This window comes from Danio rerio, chromosome 1, assembly GCF_049306965.1.
Source record: "Danio rerio strain Tuebingen ecotype United States chromosome 1, GRCz12tu, whole genome shotgun sequence".
NCBI lineage: Eukaryota > Metazoa > Chordata > Actinopteri > Cypriniformes > Danionidae > Danio > Danio rerio.
In genome coordinates, this window is record NC_133176.1 from 17,094,631 (window position 1) to 17,122,166 (window position 27,536).

At 34.7% G+C, this 27,536-nt stretch overlaps 1 protein-coding gene across 7 annotated transcripts in view; it reads right to left on the reverse strand.

The window, feature by feature from the left end:
• The window catches only part of sgcz (sarcoglycan zeta), a 506,688-nt gene that overhangs the window by 19,132 nt on the left and 460,020 nt on the right, over positions 1-27,536 (reverse strand). For 2 of the 7 annotated variants that reach the window (XM_073950195.1, XM_073950211.1), the window contains exon 8: positions 23,389-23,493. In XM_073950195.1, the coding sequence (XP_073806296.1) occupies positions 23,389-23,493 (105 nt within the window). Of the gene's footprint in view, positions 1-18,143; positions 18,564-18,647; positions 18,694-22,003; positions 23,494-27,536 lie in introns of those variants that run through there. The other 5 variants (XM_073950222.1, XM_073950194.1, XM_073950200.1 and 2 more) reach the window with 5 other exon arrangements.

Here is a 27,536-nt window from a genome sequence, read left to right on the forward strand (position 1 = left end):
AATGTGAAGTATGCACCTTTAGAGTCTGTGTAGTAGCATGTACATAATTGCAGGCTATGTTAAATATATATTTAATGACCGCTATGGCCATTGCAGTAGTTATATAACTCTGGTAGTCCCAGTGTTGATTTAAATATGCAGATTTGCTTGTTTGTTTATTGATTGACTGATTGGCTGACACTTATTTGACAGTTTTTTTTTCAATGAAATGCAATAACTGCAACAACTTCTCTTTGATTTGATGGTCACTAATTAATAAAATGAAAAGAGCTCCTTGAACATTCTGCTAAAAAAAATAATCTTTTCACTTTCCATAGACAAAAGGAGGAAAGTCAAACTGATCTTAAAACACACAAGACTGACTAAATCTCCATTTCTGGTTGAACTATTCCTTCAGTTCCCTTTTCCTCTGTTCATCTGAACCGAATGTGTCCTGAGGGGCATCTTTCTTCCCTCCTCATCCCAGTGTCTCCATCAATGGCGCATGATGAAAGACAAATGAAGGTTTGATCATCATTACTCAAAATCTCCTTTCACCCCCCCATCAACCCTCTCCCAACGCAATAATAACCCTCCAGGAGCCCTTGATCCCTACCACTAGAAATCATAAGGGCAATTTCAGGGACAGCAGATCATAATTCAATTCCCCCTCATCTCGCCTGATGCCGAGGTCGATGCATTCAATTAGGCGATGACAAAAATTGCAGTCACTCAGAAGTGTAAGTCACATACCTCTGGAAATCATATAAAATAAATAAAAACAAGCCAACATCTTCAACACTTCTGTGGAAATGGCTAAAGAAGAAGGATTGAGCCGTATGTGTTTATGGGTCAGCACTGGGTTCTCCAACCGTAATTGAAAAACATGTAAATGAGTGTTAGTAATAAATGTTGTCTGTAGGCGAGATGCCAACAAGGTCTCGTTTGGCTCGTGTGCAGCAGTTTGGCGTGGGGGGATTTCACTCACATGAATGAAGCGAATAGAGACGCTTTCAGTCAGAGAAGTGTCAGAGAATACTGTTACTGTAAATAAATCACTAGTCAAGGGTGGTAAACTTGGCGATGATTAAATTTAGATGGTAATACAAGCGATACTGAATACTCTGATATCGAATTAAATTTTCTATATGAATTTTGACAATGCACCTAAATAATGACAGATCATCAGGTGACGGCATGCCAATTAACGTCTGAATTACTATATGTAATTTTATTAATTATACATGAATAGCCCTGCGTTTTTATTGTTGAGATAACAATCGCAGGTTTTAGTTCTAACTAGCTACATAAAATAAAAATTATTGTGTGTTATTGATTTATTAACAAATTTTCTATTAACAAACTTCAGCTAGTACAAAATGCAGCTGCAGTTCTAACCAGGTCTAGAAAATATGATCATATTACCCCAATTTCATCCTCCTTACCCTGGCTGCCTGTTTTGTTTCGTATTGATTTTAAAACGTTGCTTCTTACCTATAAAGCTTTGAATAATCTAGCTCCTGTTTATCTAACCAACCTTCTGTCTCGCTACAATCCAACTGGCCCTTTAAGATCTCAACTCAGGGCTTCTGGTATTACTGTACCTAGATTAGCAAAGTCGAGTAAAGGAGGTTGAGCCTTCTCATTTATGGCTCCTAAACTCTAGAATAGCCTTCCTGATAATGTCCAAGGCTGAGGCACACTCTCGCCGTTCAAATCTAGATTAAAGACCTCTCTTTATTTAGCAAAGCATACACTCAGTGTATCACTTAGAGGTATGAAACATAAATGTGCTCCACACAGGTTTCTGCATCTCGTTTATATACACTTTGAACAGCAGCTACGGTAGTTATTTTCTTTATGCTCTATTTCCACCTGGGGATACTCATCCCAAGGCCCTCAGAGACTATGCAGCGCCACATATTAAATACAAGACCAGCAACAAGATGATCCCAAGGTTTCCATAATCCTGGACCAGGTCATATCCTGAGCAGCTGCTGTTGTGGTCATGTAGGAGTGGAGAGCAGGAGACTAATTCCTTTGGCGCTTCGGAAACAGATGAGTCTTGCTGATGTCCAGCTTCTCCAGGGCCTAGACTGCAGCTCTGCACAATAAATTTGGCCATAGAAGAAATGGTCGTGCCCAACTGAGTCTGGTTTCTCTCGAGGTTTTTTAATTCTTCACTTTCGCCAGTTGGTGAAGTTTTTTGATGGATTTGCTCTTCAGTGTTTGGACTCTCAGTAGTGATTGTTAACCACACTGAACTGAGCTAAACAGAACTGAACTTAAACACTGAAAACTGAACTGACGCTGTTTCAATTTACTATGTTCTTCTGTGTGAAGCTGCTTTGGCACAATCTACTTTGTAAAAGCGCTATACAAATAAAGGTGAACTGAATTGAGTTTAAGCTGAAAGGGGTTAACATTTTCAGAGAATTGTGCATACTAAAGTCTTTAAAGTTCAGTCTATGGGACAAAATAACAACAAAAATGATCTATATATTGTCGCTTAACAGAAATAACGTACAGTATAGAATATAAAGTCATGGTGCAGTGGAAAACAATTCATATTGTGTATGACTCCCATGAGCTTGGAGGACTGCATACATACAACTCTGCAGTGTCTCAAATAACTTATTAATAAAGTCATCTCAAATGGCTAAGAAATTGTTCTTGCAGGACTCCCAGAGTCATCAACATTCTTTGGATTCATCTTCTTTTTCTACTTCTCCATCTTACCCCAGATATGCTCAATAATGTTCATGTCTGGTGACTGGGCTAGCCAATCCTGGAGCAGCTTGACCTTCTTTGCTTTCAGGAACTTTGATGTGGAGGCTGAAGTACAAAAAGGAGCGCTATCCTGCTGAAGAATTTGCCCTCTCCTGTGATTTGTAATGTAATAGGCAGCACAAATGTCTTGATACCTCAGGCTGTTGATGTTGCCAACCACTCTGCAGATCTCTCCCACACCCCCATACTGAATGTAACCCCAAACCATGATTTTTCTTTCACCAAACTTGTCTGATTTTGGTGAGAATCTTGGGTCCATGCGAGTTCCAATAGGTCCTCTGCAGTATTTGTGATGATTGGGATGCAGTTCAACAGATGATTCATCAGAAAAATCTACCTTCTGCCCAGGACTTTTGTCACAATGGATCAAATTAATGACAATATATGGTATGTATGAAATGTGGTGCCATTTGAAATGTTTTATTTTTGTTACATATGATGTTTGACTTTTCTTAAGCATTACATTTGAATAAAGGCCCCTTTCGACTCAAATTTAAATAATTTAAAAGTGTTTAATTTTATTTGACTGTGTATTGAGATTTATTATGATTAAGTCAAGTTATTAAATCACTTATTAATTATTTTAATAACTTTTCAGACAAAGTAATTATCAAATAATTTAAATGCAACTGCAATGATGTAATTAGTAACTAATTACTTTTTTCCAGTAACCTCCCCCACAAATGTATAACAGCTGAAGGAGCAAAATAGAAAACATTTTGCGAACATTAAAATAAAAAGTTCTGTGTAATTACAATGTACGTATAAATACAATGTGTGCTGTATTGCAATGCTATATTGCAATGTAATACAATGAGTTCATGTCTCAATCTCAACATTTTCTCTCTCTGGCATTATGGGATAGCAAAGTGTCCATCAGATACAAACTTTAAAATCTCAGCAGACATAGTACTGTCATAGACATAGTAATGTCTTCTGGGTTATATGGTGGCACAATGGCTCATTGGTTAGCAATGTCACCTTACAGCAGGGGTGTCCACACTTGGTCCTAGAGGGCCGGTGTCCTGGAGAGTTTAGCTCCAACCCCAATTAAACACACCTGAACAAGCTAATCAAGCTCTTACAAGGTATACTAGAAACCTTCAGGCAGGTTTGTTGAGGCAAGTTGGAGCTCCAGCACTCCAGGACTGATTTTGGACACCCCTGCCTTACAGCAAGAAGGTAGCTGGTTTGAGTCCTGGCTTGGCTAGTTGTCATTTCTGTGTGGAGTTTGGATGTTCTCCCCATGTTTCCCCACAGTACAAATACATGCGCTATAGATGAATTGGGTAAACAAAATTGTCCTCAGTGTATAAGTAAGTGTGTATGAATGCAATAATGTATGGATGTTTCCCAGTACTAGGTTGCAGCTGGAAGAGCATCTGCTGCATAAAACATGTACTCAAATAGTTGGCGGTTGATTCTGCTGTGATGACCTCTGATGAATAAGGGACTGGGCCAAAGGAAAATTTAGAATTACTGTATATGGAAATTGGCCTATTTGGTTGCAGGGACCGGCATGTTTGTGATCATTGAAATTGCTATAAAGATGACAAGATCACAGTGGCCTCAAATATGGCTCGGGGGCCTGTTTTTTTTTTTTTTATTATGTATAGTGTTCATTAAATACTAGCAGGTAGCTGCTCTTGATTACACAAGTCATTTACATCACTTTCTTCTTCTGAGCTTAAATAATTAAGTAGCTGTGGTTACACAGACAGATGAGGCTAGAAAGCAGGGCAAACCAAAAAATGGCAAAGCAGTATCATCTATTTATACAATCCCCATGTCAGGACGGTGGTGGGAATGATCAAAGGCTATACATAACTTCCTTCTGGACGTGAGAATCCAACAGAGATTTGAAACTGCACCATTTCTAAAGACAGAGCAGTCATGGAGTTCGCTGAGCTCTAAAGTTTGAGATTCTCACTTTTTTATGTCAAGAACAAAAGCGAGAGGAAGCTGATTTAAATAAGGATATTAAACACACTGAAAGTGTCTGTCTGCAGCATATGGCAGCATCATGCTGGGCACATGAAATCCTGTCTGCTATTGAGCTTCTGATCTTTCTACCTGAGGCTAAGATAATCTAATGGACCAAAAACTTCTGAGGATTTTATGATACCATTAGATCCCTTTTCCCCCTCTGATAATTTAAGGGGATATTTTATATATATCAAGCAATTATCTGCTAATCAGAAAGCAAGAAGGTGCTATTACACTAAAAAATTATTTTGAATTTCATTATGGGACCTTGACCTTTCTTCCAGCAACTTTTAACATTTAAAAATTTAAAAAGTGACTTTTATAAACAATTATATTAGTTTAAAGTGATATATTCTGTAGGTTGGTATTGTATATTGCCAGTATGTGTATACTCAGTTCAATATTTGTATGCCAGTTCATTTTCTGTTATTTTACGTACACATTTCTCTCTATATTATTTCTTATACATTATTTCAAATGGCTAAAATCTTAATAAAAGTCACTGTCAAACAGAGTTGAATTTTCAACGTCAAACATCTCTCATGATGCAATTCACAACTGAAAATAAACATAGAATCCTTGTAAATCTCTAAATTTTAAAACTGTTAATAAACAGATATTTATACAGTGTAGATCTTGTACATAAAAATGTAAATAAAAATCTTTAATCAATCAATCAGTTTGAAACTCAATCAATTAATCAATGAATCATGTATTATATTTGTGCCATTGAAACTAGGTCCAACAAAAGGTACATTACTCACTCTCGATCACTTTTGGCGTATTGCTTTCAGCTGGGATTGCCACAACTGAATAAATCACTTACCACTTATGTTTTACTGGCAAATGTTCTCTCCTGCCACAATACAGCCTTGAGAGAGCACAAACTCGTTAACCCACAGTACTGGGAAACACAAACACACTACTGCTGATTTACTTCATCAATTAACCTACATGTGTACTGCCAATGCTATCTCATGGCAACTTATAACTTTTTGATTTAGTAGCTAATTCATATGAATTGGTACAATCTCATTTGTACAATTTAGTAGGATTTACTTATCTCACAATGGCGGTTGGGTTTAGGGACATGGGTTGGGTGCCACTCCTTTTTAAAATCGTATATATTTGTATGACTGAACTAAATTTGTAACAATTAGCCACTAAAATAAATAAATAAATAAATAAATAAAAACTGAAAATAGTTAGGTATCTTCGTGAGATTGTTTGGTACTGCATGTCTTTAGACCACGAGTGCCCAAAGTTTTTCGTATGAAGGGCCAAAAAGCAATTATCATTTTGAGTCATGGGCCGAAGGTAAATATACTAAACTATATTACATTAAAGTTGCCATAATTTATTAATTTAATAAGTATTTAAAATTTGCCGTAATTTATTAAACAACTACTTAAAAATAAATAGAAACCATTACTTTAAAATATATTAACTAATGCAGTATACCTTTTTAATAATAACTTATTGCAATCTCCTTCCAAATCTACCACAGCTATGCTGACGACACTCAGATCTACTTACTGCCAAGTGATTTCAGCCCCATTGACACCCTCTGCTATTGCATTGATTGAATTACCAGTTGGATGAGCCAAAACTTTCTTCAGTTAAACAAAGAGAAAACTGAAGTCTTTGCATTTGGGAACAGAGATGAGGTTCTCAAGGTGAATGCGTACCTTGACTCTAAGGGTCAAACAACAAAAAATAAGGTCAAGAATCTCTGTGTGCTTCTGGGGTCAGATGTAAGTTTCAATAGTTATGTCAAAGCAGTAACTAAATCATCATACTATCATCTCAAAAACATAGCAAGAATTAAATGTTTTACTTCCAGTGAGAAACTTGTTCATGCTTTTATCAGCAGCAGGGTGGATTACTGCAATGGTCTCCTCACTCGCCTTCCCAAAAAGACAGTCAAACAGTTGCAGCTCATCCAAAACACTGCTTCTAGGATCCTGACCAGAACTAGAAAATCAGAGCACATCACAATGGTCCTTAGATCTTTACACTGGCTTCCAGTTACATTTAAATTTTAAAAGTATTACTACTTGTCTATAAATCAATTAATGGCCTAGGATCTTGATACATTGCAGCTAAGCAATAAGCAATACAAATAGATCACTCAGATCTTTAGGATCATATAAAATAGAAATTCCAAGGGTTCAGTCAAAGCAGGATCTTTAGCTAATATGCCCTCCGCTGCTATAATCAGCTTGCAGAAATGATCAGATGTGCTCTAATATTAGACACATTCAAATCCTGACTGAAAACACATCTGTTTAGCTATGCCTTTACTTAATGAGCACTGTGCTACTGTACGTTTGACAGATCGCACTATTATGTCTTTCTTTTTTAAAACTCTTTTATAAGCTGTTTTAACACATTGTAATGTGTTTTTATCTGTTTTTGTGTTATTTGTTTTTTGTAAAGCACTTTGAAATTGCCACTGTGTATGAAATGTGCTATGTACTGTAAATAAGCCTGCCTTACCTTGCAATAAAAAAACTTAAACAATCACATTTATAACCCAGTGGAGTTCAATGCTGAATACATTAGTCAAGCAGAATCTGCCTTCGACTTGATTTGCTCATCAAAGTCTCTGCATTGTCTGGTCACATTATGTACATTTAAACAAAATCTAATTTATTTGCACTATTTAATTGAAACATTTAATTTCAGTTAGCTTTCAACAATAAAACAAACAGAAGTTTACATTACATTTTAACTGGCAATCTTGAACAGATTCCCATCATTCTCCATCTCTTTTCAGATGCGAAGACAGGTAAAATCAAAGGTTGCCATGGACCAACTTTGGTCCATGAGCCCTAGTTTGGACATTTCTGCTTTAGACTGTGTTAGGAAAGCCCTCAGAAGAAACACAGGAAGAAAATTAAAACTCAGCACAGAAAGACCTCATCATAAACTAACCAAGACTCAAACCCGGGATCCATCCAAAGGTGCATTATAAAGAGTTAGTTCACTCAGTTGTCAACTTCTTTTTTTCATTTTCAAGGTTGTGAATAGCCATGACTCACAGTCACCTATAGTTTTCAAAAGCCTGTGTTCAGTTCATACTGAAAAGGAACAACAGGCTTTCTAAACTAAAACATGAATATTGACAATTTCAAAATGCTCAGTTTCCACAGGTGCAATATGTCAGAGTGGTTTGAACAACAGCCGTAGCCAAAACCTTTATGTTTTAAAACTAAAATGCAATAGTGTTGATCCATAATCAGTTCTCCAAGAAATGCACTAACAAACTGGTGGTTTGATTCCTGATTAAAACCTTTTTTTTTTCTTTTTTAGCGAATCCGTGATTAATTTATGGAGTTACTCCCTTACTTTATTCCCCCTAAACAAATTTTTTTTTTTTATGTTGTTTATAGATTAATTCATGAAGTCATTTATTTGTTTTGTTCTAAAATGAGCAACCATTTTACTAATGAATCAGCTGAATTATTCATCCAGTGACCCATTCATGTTGTGGGTTGCATATTTTGTTTGTAAACGCATTAGTGTTTTGAGCAAGTGTGTTAAACAAATAATTTGCTGACTCATTCATAGTTGGTGCATTCCAAATGAGATATTAGGATAACAGGGAACTCAAGCAAACTAAACCAAGTTACTATATTCTTATAAAGAACATTTTCCTCTACATTTAAACCTTTCACACTCACTTTACCGCATAATCTGTAGAATGATAAACCATACATTTAAAATGATATGAGACACATTTAAAACTTAATTAGCAATGGGGTGTTTTTAAATTGATTTTTTTAATATATGTGCAAATGGATCTGAATTATGTGAGATTTAGTGAGACTTAATACAAATTTAGTAAATTATATTATTGGCTGATATTAAATTTATTGCTGGTTCTCAGACAAATTGCTATTATTTATCACTATTAAACAAATGTATTTATGTACTCATAAATGAAAGCAATATTAAATTATCTTAAATAGTTCCTAAAAAATATTCTAGGACAAGAGGATGTGAAGCAGAAATGTGTAAATGACAGTCCCACTAAATGGAATTTTTGTTCCAATTTTACAAAAAATCTCCTGAGCTTTTATCTGGGCTCATATTCTGCATAAATTACAGTTTTGTATGTGACAACGATAAACAATACAGAATATAGAAGCCTAAAAAGCCACTCCTGTAAGAAGTGAAATGTTAAAAGCCGCATTGGAGAGAATGTAATCTGAAAGAATGGTGTATGAAGTCATTTATATTACAATGACAGTGTCAGAATCGTGAAGACAGAACAGCAAAGCAAAAGCAACTTTCAATCTCAAAGCACTCAGAAGAGCAAAACTTCTGAAAATATTCTGCCCTTGAGCTTGCGTGCTGCTTTTTGATCTGATTTTTAAGTACCTTTGTTGCTATAAATGAACCGAGCAACCAGAACAAACATAAAGAGAATAACTTCTTCAACCCCACAACCAGAATTTGTGATTAAAAGTGTCTGCGGAACAAAACAGAACAAGATGGCTGACTTGAAAAGTTCACAGCTTTATATGTGATAAACTATTCTCATCTCTTTGAATCTCTTAATTCTTGTATATTGAAAAGAAATATGTATAATAAAAAAAGGCAATGTTACAAAGAAAAAATTAGGGAAACAAAAGGGTTGACCTTTTGTTTGACCTTTTTGTATTAACCTGAGACAGGAGAGTGGAGTATAAACACAGGTCCGTAGCCAGCCTGGTGAAAGGGGTGGTTCTTTTTTTTCTCTCAAAAAGTGGACTTTTCGCAGTTTTTGGACTCATTTTCTATTTACTTATGAGGTTTAAATACTGCACTACAAAATACATTTTAAATTAGTTTGTCAGATGGTCACTTTTTGATGCACCAAAAAACTTTTTCTAAAGATTTGGAATAAATAAAATATGAAAAATAGGCTACTTATATTTAAAATACATATAAAATACATTATATTTAAAATTCATTACATATATCAATACATAAATCCATTACATACCTCACTAGGGTGTAAACAATAGCAATCTGTTAAAGTTTTAAATTAAAAGCTATTGTCAGTTATTAGGCAAATAACAAACAGGCCAGCACAGTGAAAATTGAGGCATTTGAATAATAACATATCAATACTAATGTTAATAACACAGAGCTTCACAATTTTTCTAGCCTCCCTTATATAAAAAAAAAAGTACATTTGAAAATTCATGAAAAACAACAATAGCCTAATAAGTATTATAAGTAACTTTAATATGGACTGTCTTTGGTGCTTCACAACATTTATTGTTTTTTTTATTTTTATTTTTAATTAAGGTCTAAGATTAAGAATAAAAGTTATTTATAATTTTTTTTTTCGCACTGTGAAAGTTGACTTGCATCAGACTCCGCTTGGTCTTAAAGCCTTTTCGATGGGTTATTTTGATCATTTATGATGGCATAACAGTCAAAAAAGGTCAAATGAGCTCATATATGGGACAAATACTGGACCTTTGTCAGTAGGGGGTTGGTCTTTCAAACCCCCTGTACACCCAATCCCCCCAAGTTTCGGGCCTGAGACAGGAGAGTGGGAAGGTAGGATTTGCTAGAAATCAAATTTGGGTTACCATGTTGGTGTGTCACTGCACTTGTACCATGTACTATACTTTTTTAACTGTGTTTTAAATGTTAAATAGTTAATGACATGAAAACATACATATTCTTCCAAGTGCCTCTTTCCATTGGTGTTTACAAACATTATCTTCTGTAAACGTATTTTTATCCATAAGTTTAAGAATGAAGAAACAGCTTTACTGTGACTGAATCGAAGCCCTAAGTAAGCTGTTTTAACTCCAAAACATCTAAGTGGATGCTGCACATTTGCGGTAGATGAGGAGATCCCCCCCAAAAAAGTATAAAGCACTTCAAGTGTCCAGAAAATTGCAATATAAATGTAAGGAATTATTATTAATTATTATTACATGTATATTACATGAGTTACATATATCGTCAAGCTAACTTGCAGTTTCAAATTCTTAGTGACATAAACTCAATAGGCCAAAACTCAATAGGCCAAAATAAGGTTCATTTGGAGTTTGTTTTGGAGTTCAAAAACCTTACTAAGAGCCTTGATTTGCTCATAGTAAAGTTGTTTTTCCTTCTTATGCTTATAGATAAAAAAAGTTTACAGCAGACGCTGTTAGTGAACATAAAGAGGAATATGGAAGAACATGTGTGTTTTTATTCAGATGAAAGCCATTCAAATCACACACAGCAAAAAGAAGTTGGTCTATTTAGAGTCTGTGTGAAATCAAAATTTACAATGTTTATTCACCTGCTTTGAATGTTATCACTTGATTGAATGAGCGTTATCATTTGTTATCAGCTGATAGATATGGGCCAGTAGGGGCCTTCTGTGCCTACTGGCTCAGAAGGCTGTTATCATCCATCCACATGGTAATCAGCTGGAGAAAACTCCAGAAACAGATCTGCTTTTACATTACTGTGGCGGTTGAGTTTAGGGATGGGGTTCAGGTAGACGTTAATAAAGCACAAATAATGGAAAATTTTATAAATAATTTAAATAGTTCTTGTTAACTTCCTGCCACAGCCGTATGTGATGTAGAGCTCATTAAGAAGCTCAAGAAGCTTGTTGTATAGCAACAAGAAGCTCATGAGGTTGTTTTATAAAGCAGTTCTTGAAAGCATTGTCAGGTATGGCATCACAGTGTGGTTTGGCAACCTATCTGTTCAGTGTAAATCTAAACTGATGCATCTCTTAAAGACAGCATGGAAAATTGTCAGGCACGATTAATATTTTAATCCACAAGTTTTATATGAGAACTGTGTCCTCAATCAGGTGGAAAGGATTGTAAAAGATCCAACTCATTTTTTGTTTCCACAGTATGAACTGCTTCCCTCTGGTAGAAGATATAGAGTCCCAAAGTGTATGTTAAACCGCTATAAGAAATCCTTTGCACCTGTGTCAGTGGGTTTATTTAATAAGCGTATATCCTAATTAGCACTATAAATTTTGTAATTGTTGTATTTTGTATTGTTTTTTTATTGCTTGTTTTAGTGAGTGTCAGCAGCAATATGGCGTTGCCCATAACAAATCTCCTGTCAAGGACAATAAAGTTTTACTACTTTACTACTACTACTACTAATAACCATGTGGATGGATGATAACAGCCTTCTGAGCCAACAGTAGGCACATAAGGCCCCTACTGGCCAATATCTATCATCTGATAAGCACTGACATTGCTCATTCAATCTAGTGATAACATTTGAATCAGTTGGGGTTTTTTTTTTCTAGCGCACATTATTACAGTTTTTCTCAGTCACTTTGGTGCATTTCTAATATTTTCACTTGCACAAAAATTAATGGATTTCTCAAAACAATTAGTCATTTGTGCACATACTAGTAGCAGTTAATCATTCCTTCCAACACATTGCAGATGCTTTTGGACATGCATCAATTGCTTTCATACAACTCCCTGCTATTTATAACATTATCATTTGCTTATGTCATGTCATAATTAACTAAACTTGTAAATGCTGAATAGTCATTCCATATAAAAGTAATAGTCCTCATTTCATTACTTGAGTCATTACATATAAAAAATATTGAACTAGTTGTCAAAATCTGTCTAGCAAATTTTATTAAAAAACAAAAAACAAAAAATAAAATAAAAAATAAATCTTAATTTTCCTGAAAATGTCTAAAAAATTTTACAATTTCATGAATGATTTACAGAAATATGTATGTTGTAGGTTCAGTTCCAATATGTTCTGCAATATTGTTGACAGTTGTACACAGTTCTACCCAAAGAAAGTTTATGCTTGTTGTAAATTAAGGTGTATTTATTCTCTTGCACTATGGTGTGAATAAATTTGAATTGCAATCAGCAAATGCAGTAAAAATGTGAAACATTTTTACTCAGATGTGAAACATACTTATACTCAGATACCTCACTAAATGCAGTGATGTCTAATTTTACTGTATTTTTCAAATGTGTAAATAGTATATAGTGCTGTCTTGAGCATTTTCAGGAAGTGTCACCAAAGACTTTTTTTGCATTGAAAAAATGTCCAGAGTAAACTGTCATAATGAACAAATAACAAAGCCATTTGACTATCTTGTTCATAAACAATGGTGTCAGGACTTTTCATTCATTTTGAGCATGACATGCTTTTGCCGGTTATCAGCTAGGTTTTGCAGTTTGTACTAATTGTTTTGAGAAATGCATTAACTGTTGTGCAGAAATGCACTAGTGTTATGAAAAATGCACCAAAGCGACTGAGAAAAACTGTAATTTATTATAATAATATGTAATACTTATTATTATTGTTTTTATAACAGTTATTTACTGAAAAACAACAACAACTTTGTTTTGATAGTTCCCAATCAAGACATTTTGCAGTCCTTTTTTTGTTGTTGACATTTCAGCCACAATAGTCTTATCCACACCTTTCTTACTATTAGTTTGCTATGAGGTATTGATATGTAACAAGAAAGCTCTGCCCTCTACTTAATATTACACTTCAGCTGGAAGTACATCAACATGCTGAAATAGTATGCAGAAACTTAAGGTTCATGTGGGATTTAAGTGATTTTAATGTGAACTTTGGAGTTTCTCATCAATGTTTTTTGTAGCATTTTGCATGCTTTTTAGCAGCATGTATAATATGTAAATGCATATCAGAAGCAATGTTTGGTTTCTTTGTATCCATCAACTAATCCATTAGCACACATTTTACAGGACAATTTGCCTCATGTCACAAAGCAAAATGGGTAGTTCCTTAAAAACATTAAAACAATGAAATGGCCAGCACTGAGTCCTGATCTAAACCTGACTGAAAGCCTTTGAAATATTTATATTCACAACTTAAATTTCTTCAAATTTTAATAGTCTTCTGACAGAAGATGCTTCTTTGATCTTCAATATATTGGGAGCTTAAAGTAATGTTCTAGAAGGACTGTATATATAGAGACTATAACATAAACCATAGCTTTCTCTGAATAATATAAACCTCTATAGTGTTAAAGGACACCACAGGGTTTCAGTTCAGCATTATCAAATTCAGTTTTTTTCCCACAAAGAGTAATCAAAAGATAGATCAAAATCTCCCTCCATACTAAAAAAGATGAGTTTTTGTGCTGTTATTTATTATTATTATTTTTTTCTAAAATGGATAAAGATTTTCATTGAAATAAATGGAAATCGTCCTTGAAACATTTACGAAAGGAAGAAACTTTCACATCCCTTTGGATTCTACCCCCTCAGCATAATCCAAGTAAATAAGTTCTTGTGGGGACCGCAATACTCAGAGATATAGGCCTAGAAAATAATATTTGATGGATGCATCAATATTTTGTTGACCTTATAATATCTAATCAAATTTTATTTCTGTAGGGGGAAAGAAGATAGAATTGGCATCTGAAATGTCTGAAGTCATAAACTTTAATGATTCAAACCGCCTGTTTATCAGCCTGTTTTTACTGAAGATGGGGGAATACGGATAGTTAGGCACATGGAAATGTTAGTGTGACATTTTTACAGAAAAAAGTCAGCATTTAGTGGACGAAATTGATTTAATAAGATTTAATTTTAACTTTAATAGTCTTATTCACACCCTGCACATTTGTTCATTTTGAAAAAAAAAAAAATCATTAATGAGAGCGTCAGTCAACAGTCTGTTATTGTATGCTTTTTACTTACTGTGATTAAATGAGAGTGGCTGAGTGAAAAGAGAAAAGAAAACAAATTATAAGAGAAGAAGAATCTGGAATTCCAGGCATGTCCTCGTGACTCTGTGATTAATCCAGATGTGTGCTTTATACGTAAACATAAAGCAGACACTCGGACAAATATTAGTGACAGTGCTTGTCTGATTTTTCCTTTGGGATCATTGATGTTCTTACAGTATAATGCAATTAATCATTCTAAATTACAATCTGAATTACATTCTATTACATTAAATAAATGGCGGCAGTTGAATGGCTCTGATGGGGCAGAGTGGCCCTTGGCTAGACACATTGTTTCAGGTGATTGCCTGCCTAATCTGATTTAATATGCCTGAGAGCGCTCATATTAGCTTCTACAGTATTCTGTGCCATTATGGCAGATGTGCACCAGGAATCATGTTACGTTAGACATCAAAGATTATTTGAGACTTAAAAGTGCTACTGCCAAGAGCTTTGCAGATGACCAAAAATGCTACTCTAAATAATCCTACCTATCCTATCTATCCCATCCATCCATCCATCCATCCATCCATCCATCCATCCATCCATCCATCCATCCTTCTTTCTTTCTTTCTATCTTTCTTTCTTTCTTTCTTTCTTTCTATCTTTCTTTCTTTCTTTTCTTTCTTTCTTTCTTTTTTTCTTTCTTTCTTTCTTTCTTTCTTTCTTTCTTTCTTTCTTTCTTTCTTTCTTTCTTTCTTTCTTTCTTTCTTTCTTTCTTTCTTTCTTTCTTTCTTTCTTTCTTGCCTGTGCTTTTAGTGCTAGTTCCCCTCATCCACCATTTCTACATGCCTGTCAGAGTGTCTCTATCTTCGGTTGCGTCAGACAAACAGCAGACGTCAGATCTCATCTAATTTTTTGTGAGAAAAACTACAATAAGAACTTTCACAATGATTATTTGATGTATTTGTTTTAGAGTTGATTCAAGGCATTCTGCAATGATGAGTCACACACAATGTCGTTAAAAACTTCACACACATACACACACTGTTGGGCTCTTTGTGCACAGCAAACGTGACATGATACATGTTAATATCCACTACTGTATGGATAGCCATTATGGTAATGTACAAAATAAACCTGATTTAACGTCTACAAACGAGGATTGAAGTGTCTTATTTTATAATTGTACTGACACGCGGCTGTGGTAATAAAGTAAAGACAATAAAATTGCTGTAATTCATTACAAACAAACGTCAGAACATAGACAGCTTGCATAAAACAAGGCAAAAAGTTGGGTTGTCAGTGAAAATTTTATAGATTTTTTTTAAGAATAGCCCAAACAAGTCATCAAATAATTAGACAGACTTCACATGTGTAGCCATTCATTCAGTATTTGTCCACACACAATTTTCCAACCATCAGAATTTAAACCATGTATGCCCACCTATCCACAACAAAGCCCTTAAACATGACAAATTCATAAGTGGGAAGTTGGAATTTGACAACAACACATGAAGGCAGCTTTTTGTTCTGATGTTCTTTTTCTAATGTTGACCTACATGATTCTGACACGTGTATTTGTTCCTTTTCAGTAGTTCCCTGTTTTAGATGGTTTTCTTTTTCTTTTTCCTGGATATGATTTTATTGTGTACACCAGGATCCCATTCTCCATTGTCTCGGAAACAGCATCACCACACAGTGTTGCTTTCAACTAAAATTACACTTCAATTTCCACTATAAAACAGTGTTTGTTGTTACTCACAGATCTCTGACTGAACAGAAAAAATCTTACCATATCAGACGGCCAAAGAGAATCACACCTGCCTATTAACCTACTAATGGACCAATTGTAGATTGAAGGTGTTTACCAGCAACGCAATATTAAGTTTGGCTTGATCTTGAAATCACATCAGTAGGTTTAGTTTTGCTCCAGGTATATTGGGGTTTTAAAGGAGTCATATTATACAATTTTTGACAACCTATAGGTTATTTTCACAGGATGTCATTGTTTATCCTTTATTGTGATTTGCCCCTATGTTTTTTCATTCATCGTTTTACCTCCTGCCCTCCATTTGAATTCATTGCAAGCAATCAATACCTTTGAGGCACACCAACATTACAGTTTTTTGGATATCTCCTTTATCTGACCCATTATCTTCAAGTTTTGGGGTTTCTTCTTATGTTTTGATGATTTGATGCAGGCATGTTTGATTAGAAAGAGGTTTAAATGTGTATTGTTGGTGTGCCTTCAGGAACAGGGTTGGGAAAAACTGATCCACACTACAGGCCTTTGCCGTTCATATAATGTATCTGTAAAGTTTTAGCTCAAAATCAGCTACAGATCATTGATTAGCTTGTTTAACATACAAAGTTTTCATGTGTGTAAATACAAATATGAGCTGCTAAGAAAAAAAATATATTTTGTTTCTGCAATAACAATTTAACATTGAATAAAAATGTTTTGCATATCTAAAGAATGTCAAATATAAATAATTAATTAATAATATTGTGAATAATTGGCAATTGGCAATAAAGGTCCTTAGCTTTATGGCAGCAAAATCACTAACAAAATACTTGACAGCACACTTTTTTGCATAGATATTTGGCATTATGCATGATATATGGTGTGATGTTTTCTCCAGGTCTAGATCTTCCTTTTCTTTTAGATACTGAAGAAAAGGTTCTTTTGTTGGCAACTTTGACCTTCACAACTTTAGAAATCTGATAGATTGGCAAACAACACAAACTAAAGAAAGAAAAAAAAAAAAACATTAGAAAGCATCATATGACCCTTTTAGACACAATATATATTTAGTTTGCACTAAAAATAATAAAACCAGTGCGCAATGGTATAAATAACCCATGTAAATGGTCTTCAATACCAAATAGATTTCTCTTTTTTTGCAAGCTTACTGTAAAAAAAAATAAATAAATAAAATAAAAAATAATAATAATAATAATTAAAAAAAACACTAGAAAATGTGTGCATTTCTGTTTCTGTGCATGTTATTTCAGTAATTTGTCTTTTGGAGGTTGTGCGTGGTTCTACCTCTCCAATCTTTATTCAATATGTTTATCTTGTCTGAATGTTAATGAAGCATCTCATAAACATTCATTATTTGGAGCAGAATACAACAATATATTTTTACACTGTAAAACCCAACAGTCAACTTTATCAAGTGAAATGAGTGTAGTTCACTCAAAATTCAAAAGTTAATTCTACTGATTTGAAAAGAGTTTTGAACTCAATGTTGAAGGTAATTAGTTCATTAAATACCACTTTACTTCCACTTAAATTGAGTAAGTTCAAAGTACTCATATAGATTTTTTTAACTCAAATGGTTTAGAGCAATCGGTTTTCTCAAATGGTTTAAGTTGCCTTAACTTATTAGATTTTACAGTACTCAATTGGTTTGAGTTCTCTTCATTTATTGGGGTTTACTGTGCTCAAGTTGCTTGTTTATGGATCAAGTTCACAGTGCACATCAGAATTAATTTTTAAACTTAAATAGTTTGTTGCAATCAGTTTGCTCAAATGATTTGAGTTACCTTAACCTTGTGGGTTTTACAGTGTAGATGCTATTCAATACAAGGGAAAAGATTTTAACTCAGTGAACAGTTTTGTCCAAGACAACTTACTAATTCCTTACAGATTTTAATTGATCACTTTCCAAACACTGTTAAAGACGTCAATGTGTGATGAATCAGAATTTCAAGACTCAACAAACTGTTTAATTCAAAGCCCTTTAAAACAGCTTTAATAATTCCACCTTTAAAATCCATTTGAAAACATATAGAATGGCAAATAAAGAGCAAACAAATGTAAATGAGTACATATGGGGGGAAAAAAACCCTAAAGAGTGTATATTTTACACTGAAAACACATTTTAATAGTGGGCCAGAATTTAAAAGCACAAAATACAGTGAAGAATGAATCGATTTTTTTATGGCCCCACTCTCCTCTGATGTTTAGCTTTTCTCCCAGAGTTCGTAAGCTTTATAAGACCTCTCTGCTTTTCCAAACACGAGTGGAGGTGCCAGAGGAGTGAGTCCTAACCAAAGCACTGACCTCATCCTTTTATGAAGATGTTCTATTTCATGGTAAATTTGATCCGAAAGCCTCAAAGACTGCCTCTGCCTGCCTCTTCCCATTCTAGTCAAAAATTGATAGAAAAAGGACAGAAAATAAAGAAATCAAAAGACAGAGGCAGGGAGATGAAGCAACATATGTCCTTACTTTTCTTTACAGAAAATAAATCAACTCCTTTGGACTCCAAATGTCACTGAAATTGGTGAGAAAAAGTACAACAAGTGAATGCAAGGAAAAGAGAAATATTGCAAGATATTTAATTTCCCAAATAAACATATTTGCATGTGTTCATCCTTCCATGTTTATTTTCAAACTCATTTCACGAGCCAGTTTAATTTGGATGTTATAATCGCTGAGTTATGATGAAAAGAAAATCTAGGACATTAATTCAACCTGTTATGTAACTGAATCATATTCCAACTGCACAACAATCAAACACATTGCATAGAATTAATAAGAAAATATATATATCTTTGTTTGAGTTTAAGAAATCTTTTCTTCTACAGAACATTAACACAAGAAATTATTAAATAAATACTCATTTTTTGATCCTAAGCACCCAATACTATTGTACAATTGTCCATATGGTGTTATTCTAAAGTTTGCTGACTACAATCTGGTCAGATTTATTCATATTATGAACATTTGTGAGGGCATATGTGGTTCTGAGATCTTTTGCCAATTTTTATTGTAAAGAAAGAAGGAAAAAAAGCTGAGCTCTTAAACATAAAGGTATGCTTCAGAAAACATATGTTATTCAGTTAATTTCCACTTTTTATTTCCTATAGCCCCCCAAAAAGAACTAAATAAAATAATTATGACTTTTTATGTCACTCGCAATTCAAGAAAACTATCACGATGAGGTTTATTACAGCCATAAACAGAAGTGTTATTGGATTACTGCTGTACAATAAGTTAGTTAACCTCTTTGGAATTAGATTTCAACATGAATGTCTCCTAAATATATGTTGTTTATATATATATATATATATATATATATATATATATATATATATATATATATATATATATATATATATATATATATATATATATATATATATGCCTATTATCTTTTAATTTAATATTATTAAAGTAAATTTCAGGAGCTATTCTTAAATAAACACATTTAATTCCAAATGGCATCATTTAACCTACAGAACATTCTAAAAGTTATTTCATATTGGCAGTTTACTGCGAGATCTTTTTTTTTTTTTTTTTTTGCTGAAATGACCCTCTAAATCATATTTTAATTTACCCAAGTGCAGTGGTCCATGGCCCGAAACACTGAAAACAGTAAATAATGTAACAATGAAGATTGATAGTAAACTTGCAATATTGATTTTTGCACTACATCATGTGGAGGGAAAAACCAAGATGCACACGCTCGCACACAAAATAAAAAAAAACTCATAATAACTTTACTGCCTAAATAAACCCCCAAAAATAATAATAATAATATCCATAGATTTGGGAGAAGAGTACGCCACTTCATGTTTTCAATGTTTTCAGAATGAATTGTAGTTAGGATATAAACATAATCCAACAGTTTAATTTGGTTAAAATAATATAAATAAAGAAAAAATAATAATTAAATAACCATAGTACATGTGCATGACACCTACACATAAGAAAAGAAACATTATCAAGCATTCTTGAATACAAAATTCTTAAAATAAACTTTCTCTTTTTATTATCATTTATTAATGTTGTTATATACATGGCATAATCTTGTGCTTTTTTTCCAAAAAGAAACATCCAAGAGGAAAGAGAGTTGTCTTTTCTTTTCTTTTCTTTCGGTTTATCAAAGTTTATGTTTGTCCCATGAACTCAAAGTGAGAAAAAGGTTCGTTCGGTCCTAGCAGAGGTTAGTCTTACTGCACGTGGAGGGATAGTAGCAGGTGATGTGCTTTACTAACAGTAGCAAAGGCACCTTTGTATCTTCTTTAGAAAAAAAAAAAAAACACACACGCTCGTTTGCAGGTCACCGTGTATTGTGTGTGTGCTCATTCACGAGTGTAGTCCAGCGTCCCGGCACACATTCACAATTCTCCACTGAGTCAGACGCTCATATAAAAATAAGAGGAACAAAACACACACACCCACACACAAAACAAGATAGTTTCTGCTCCATTTACAGATTGGGAAGATGCGGCATTAACCGAGCCAAGATACGTCTAATGTTTCCTGATTTCTTCTTGAGAGGGCAAAGAGGAAGAGGAAGATGGAAAGAGGAGAACTTGCAAAAGGGCGATATTAGGTGAAAGAAAAAGAAACAACTAAAGGGGACTAGGATGATGTAAGGTCAATGTGAAAAAGATATGAGGATGCACTGATTACAGTCAGTGTAGCTAGACAGACAAACAGAAATAGGCTACAGATAGACAGAGAAAAAAAACAGATAGAAAGTGATGATAGACAGCTTGCTACAGACATAGTGACAGAGAAAAATATCATGTAGAAGCATTCATGATAGCTAGCCACTGTAGCTAGATAGACAGACAAATATACAGTTAGCTAAGTGCAGATGCTTGCTAGTAGCTAGCTGGACTGATGCTAATGATTGACGTCTGGCCACTGAAGCTAGACAGACAAATAGATTATGCAATAATAACGGACATCTGGAGCAAAATGGCTTGATAGCTAGACAGATAAACTTGTAGATGATAGGCAGGAATGATGGAGTTATGATAGATGATAGACAGACAAATATACAGCTAGCTACTGCTGATACTTGCTAGTTAGTTAACTATATAAGTAGATAGACGCTGATAATTGGCAATCTATGCACTGATTGACATCTGGAGCAACATGATGGTAGAAAGTTGGCTATTGTAGCTAGCAAGACAGAATGAAAGAAAAAGTGATCAAATGCTTTTATTATAGACAGCTAGCAAATTCTACTGCCGCCAGCTGCCATATTTTGCTAGATAGAGAAATAATTGTGTTGATGATAGACAGATAGCTAGCTAGACAGATTGACAAAGAAAAATATAAAATAGATGTTTTGATTATGGACAACTAGCCACAGCTATACTTGCTAGGTAGCTAACTAGATAGGTAGATAGACGCTGATGATTGGGAATATATGCACTGACAGACATCTGGAGCAACAAATGATGATACCATGCTGCTGCTGCTGCTGCTGAAAAAAAACAAAAAAAACAACAACACAGGCTGGTTGGCTCTTTTTGGCTGGTTAGGCTGGTTTTAGAGGGGTTTTAGCCATTCCAGACTGGTTTCCAGTCATTTCCAGCCTGGTCTTAGCTGGTCAGGCTGGAAGATGACCAGCTAAAATCATCTTGACCAGCCTGGCTGGGAGCCCAGCCAAAACTCACTATGTCCAACTTAAACCAGGCTGGTCAAGCTTGTTTTAGCTGGTTTAGGCTGGTCGTTTGGCATGAGAATGGCCAAAACCCCTCTAAAACCAGGCTGTTCGACCAGCTAAAACGAGCCAACCAGCCAAGGCTGGTTTAAGATGTTTTTTTTTTCTTTTTTTTTCTTTCAGCAGGGTAGACAGCTAGCTATTGTAGCTAGCTAGACAAAATGAAATGAAAATAAAATTTGCATTATAGAACAGTAGGTAGACAGACAAATGTACAGCTAACTACTGCCGCTAATTGCTAGCTATCTAGATGGAGACATTGATGCTGATTGACATCTAGTCAATGTAGCTAGATAGACAAATACATAGACAGCTAGCTAATAGAGCAACATATTTTGCTAGCACAACAGATAATTGTCTGTTTATGTTACAGTTAGTTACTGTAGTTAATATAGATAGACAGTTAGGCAGGAGAGTAGATAGATACTGTAGATGCACTGATTTTAGACAGTGAGTGTAGATAGGAAGAAAGACAGAAAAATAGATAGAAAAACAAAAGAGAAGTATTACAATGAGCAGATGATGTAATGGTGATATATGCACTGAAGACAATTAACTACTGTAGGTTGATTTTGCTTGCTAGCTAGACAGATAAAGACAGACAAATGTGTTTATGGTAGATAGTTAGCTACTGTAGCTAAATAGATGGACAAGTGGATCAATACATTTATGACAAGCATTTAGCCACTGTAGCTAGCTAGATAAACAGAGAAGAAGATAGATGCAACTGGTGACAGCCAGCTGAATGTAGGTCTGTAATTGGTCTGGACAACATTTGTTGTGTACAAAGATTTGCTAAACGTATTTAAAAGCTCTGTTTTATTCTAAATTTTATACATCTGTTTAACATCTGAAAAGAGATGTCTAATAGACGTATTGCAGGTGAGCAAACACACATAAAGATGTGTCTTTTTTATGTAAACACAAACTAGATAGATGGATAGATAGATAGATAGACAGATAGATAGATAGATAGATAGATAGATAGATAGATAGATAGATAGATAGATGGATGGATGGATGGATGGATGGATGGATGGATGGATGGATGGATGGATGGATGGATGGATGGATGGATGGATGGATGGATGGATGGATGGATGGATGGATGGATGGATGGATGGATGGATGGATGGATGGATGGATGGATAGATAGATAGATAGATAGATAGATAGATAGATAGATAGATAGATAGATAGATAGATAGATAGATAGATAGATAGATAGATAGATAAATAGATAGAGATAGAAATTGGAAGCTCAGACAGGTAGATGGAAAAGCATAACAAAAATTTGTGTTAGGAAATGAAAGAGAAAGGAGAAGGTGAAGGAGAAAGGAGAGGAGCGAGAGAGGGCAGGTGAAGGAAGGCCTTTCTGGTGCTGGGTGGTCCACTGCCCACCCACCTTCCTCAGCTCCAGAGGCAAACACTGTTGGTGGTCTGGCAGGTGGAGGAGCTCTCTGCAGGAGATAGATACAGCTTGCCACTGGGACATACACACACCTCGTACACAGTCTGTTTGGGGTACGTTGTCCCTGGGCCGAGCAAAGGGTCCACGCTCCCATGTGGAAGATTTCCAAGACGGATTGAGTTTGCATTTAGATAAATCTGGAAAATGGAGGAGAAGCAAGGAGAGGTGAGGAAGCGAGCGCAAACAATAACATTATCAAAAACTTCAAATGACAAAATATTATAAGAGTAATTTAGGATTATGCTGCATGTACTCATAAAACATCACACTGATGAAACACTGACTAGGTTTACTTGGACATCAATGATTTGCCTTAATCTGAATAAGACAATAATAAGATTAAGGTGTTTTCATAAATTGCTTTTTGAATGTTCCTTTCATAATCCCGTTTACATGTTACAGCACATAGTACAATTAACATCATTGCGTCATGCTATCCGCAATTCCACCAGGGTTTCATTTAATGCCAGCAGTTTCATTTTTAATTTGGCGACTTTAACTGCAGTTTGGCACTTTCACTTTTATTCAGGAACATTCATGCATGCCCCCATGACAAACGAGATATTGGATGTGAGTATGAACTGCTGGAAGAGTGTTGTTTTAATGGAATTTGTTACCGCAAGACGTATGGGAGAAAAAAAAACCCAAAAAAAACTTGCAACATTTTGTGATGCAGGTGTCTGCGGTCCTTCATTGACTCGGTAGGTGCAGAGAATAGTGTTAAACAGCCATGTTTGCATAGATTATCCTGTCGCAAAATGCGGTTAAAGTCCAACACAACAGTAATAGTTTAAGTTGTCTGTACTGCAATTCAATAATGTGACTAAAATCAGCATACTCTACACATCTCAATACGATTTCTGTTTAGTCCAAATATAACCGGATTAAATTAATGAAAAATCGCTGTTAACATGGTAGACTCTTAATCAGAGTATTGTCTTAATTGTAATAAAATCAAATAATTGGTGTAGACAAACCCATTGTGAGACATTCACAGTTAAACACTGTTGTCCTGAGAGTTCAACAATCTGTCTAGTTTCTCTATGAGTGTCGCAAAGTGTCTCCTTAACCAAGTTTTCTTGTAGAGCTGCACAATACTATTGTTTAATCCTCAATATCCCAATATGAGCATCTGCAATATAGGCAATAGGCAACAGGATTAGGATCATAGTTGACCAGGAGCCACAGTTCAGAACACATGCAATTTGTGGAGTCACTGCATAATTTAATCATAATGGACTGGATGGAGTGGAAATTTCAATTGCTTTCCTGTATCGTATGCACGCTTCATTCCTCCTACAATCATCCCAATCAAATTGTTGTATATAACCAAATATATAACCAATAGTTATTGTTTTAAATCAAAAATAACTATTCAAAGAATTTGGCTAGAAACAAAGAAAGAAATAAAGCTTATTTTTAAACTGATTTATAAACAATGTCCAAGATAGATATACACCATGTAAATGCTTAAGGTTAGAGTCTTTCATCCACTTCCGATCATACTGCATGATCTTTTAATCTGATACATCGAAAACTGCGCTTTTTGTAAAGATTTGTACATTTAGTACTAATACAATCAAATACTTTATACACTTTATGCATTGAGATTTATTTCCCTTATTGCCGATGAGTTCATATTTCGCATGTTTGCTGTTTTAGTTTTTATTTTAGCAAAAGAAAAAAGAAATCTATATATTTTGGACAGAATTCATTGTAAAATATAAGACATTATTTTTGAAGATATACAGGCCTACAGAATACATTTTATTAGGGGTCACCACAGTGCAAATAACTGCCAATTATTTCAGCATATGTTTTACACAGTGGATGCCCTTCCAGCCACAACCCAATAATGAGAAACACCCAAACACTCTCTCAATCACACATGCACTTATAGATCGCATGTCTTTGGACTGTGGGGGAAACCGGATATTTGCCTTTAGTGAAACTAAAACATGTAGTGTTAATGGGTACGTTTTACTTAAGTACAATTTTGAGGCCGTACTTCTTTACTTTTACTTGTTTACACAAGTGTAGTCAGTACTTCAACTTTTACTAGAGTTGTTTTAAAGATGAGTATCTGTACTTCTACTTGAGTAAAGGATGTGTGTACTTTTACCAGCTCTGCCTACAACATAACACTACCGTGACAGTCAACAACTCCTCTCAAAGAACATGCATTTCACTTCCAGATTTGAAACAAGGGAAAAAAAAAAAAAAAAAAAAAAAAAACTTCAGCAGTGACATGAACAACGTTTCATTAAAAGTCTGTTTGCCCTTTGATTTATAAATATGTTTATGCCTGTGTTTATCAGTTCAAAAAGTCTGTTGGCTCTGACAGCTAAGAAAGGCCAAATAATCTTTAACATAACTCAAACGATGCAAGTGTGTGACATAAAAAACAAAACAAAGGAGGATGAGAAAGAAGATGCCAACAAGGAAGAACTAATTACTGTAAGTAATGGTATCTGAGGTGTTGACAGGGCGTATCTCTATAAACATTTGCACAAACAAGCCCCCATGATGCTTTGCTGTCAGCAGGACAGTGCGCAGCCACTTTCACTATCAGTCTGTCATATTGACTCTCATTGTTTGTCTCCCTAGCCTTTTGCTGTGTCAGTTTTTTCATTTTGTTCGCTCCACATGCCCTGCTAACTTCAATTTAACACTTATCAAACGCAAACTTGAGTTTTATACAATCAACATACACACAACCTCTTTAGAGAGATATATTCGAGTGAGCACATGAATACAAGTTGAATGATGTTATGTACTGCATAATGTTTGCTCTCAAAAACCCAGGAAATAATATTCCCAAGGACATTTCAAGAACCTCTGTATGTTTATGTAAGCACAGTAAGTTCTGGAAAATTTCCAAGTGGTCAAATGTGTTAAAAGCCAGCTGCTCTCCACATACTGACCGCATGCTCAAACATACTTTCATGAGAACACACTTACAGATATCTGACTGAATATAATATGCATATTTGGTATCCTGTCCATGGAGAGAGCTTCAAACTCGTTTCATTCCCCTTGTCAGGATAGAAAGAGAGAGATAGGGGTCTGAGCATAGTGTCTAGGCCAGTGGTTCTGAAAGTGGGGGTTGGATCCCCTGGTGGGTTGCGGGACAATGACAGGGGGTCGCTTGGTTATTTCCAAAAGTCAAATAATGTTTTTTTTAAACTAGAATTGTCTTATTTGAACTAAAACCCACAGAAAAAAATATAGTAGTTTTTAATAGTAAAAAAAAAACAACAACATGCAAATGGGTTATATGTACAGCTAGTGTTTTTCAGCCATTGATGAATTTCCGGTGAGAGCTTTATGTGACTATTTTTAATTTCTTAAGGTTCCTTTTACAGCATACATGTTATAATGTGATTCAAATATAATAAATTTAACAGACTTAAGCATTCATTTGGCTGTTAAAGTGTAAAAAGAGACTAAAGACCGTGTAAATGCAGGCACCGTCATTAGCAGCAGGCTAGTGCAGAAATGCCATTGATAAAATTAATTTCCAAAATTTAAAGACATGCCACCCACTTTATATCATATCTCAGCCAGGGAGTGAAGATTACTGTGTTTTAAAGAAATCTGATCTTAAACACAGGGATTTTGTATGGGATGACAATTAATTGGAAGCCCAGGGGCTGGCTGATGTGCATATGGCCCCTTAAAAGCCATCAGTCCTTAAATATTACTATTTTTTTTTTTTTTTTTTTTTTTTTTACATAGGATTGGTGTGTTTACTTTAGATTTAACAACACACCAATAGCATCAGCTGCACCAGATTGATTTTTATTGCAACAGGTTAAACATACTGACACATTTAATGGCAATCAAATACATTAAAAATAATAATCTGATTGGTGGTCTCCAAAACCAAGAACAGACTGAACACACTGTGTCCACCAGTCTTTTTAGTTGAGGTTAATATTAAATTAAACAAATTGATAAATGACTATAAAATTATATGGTTGTTTTGTTTTTTGTGGGTTTTTTTGTTTTGTTTTGTCACCCACCCCCTCTCCAAATTATGTAGGAATCAAGTTTAAAGTTGCCAAAGGTGCCAGAAGTCCAGAGAAAACGAGGATAGGACACGCTTTAAATTTGTAGGGATTTGGTCTTATGCTGATTTGACAATATAATGATTGTCAATAATGAATTAGCCTTGTCA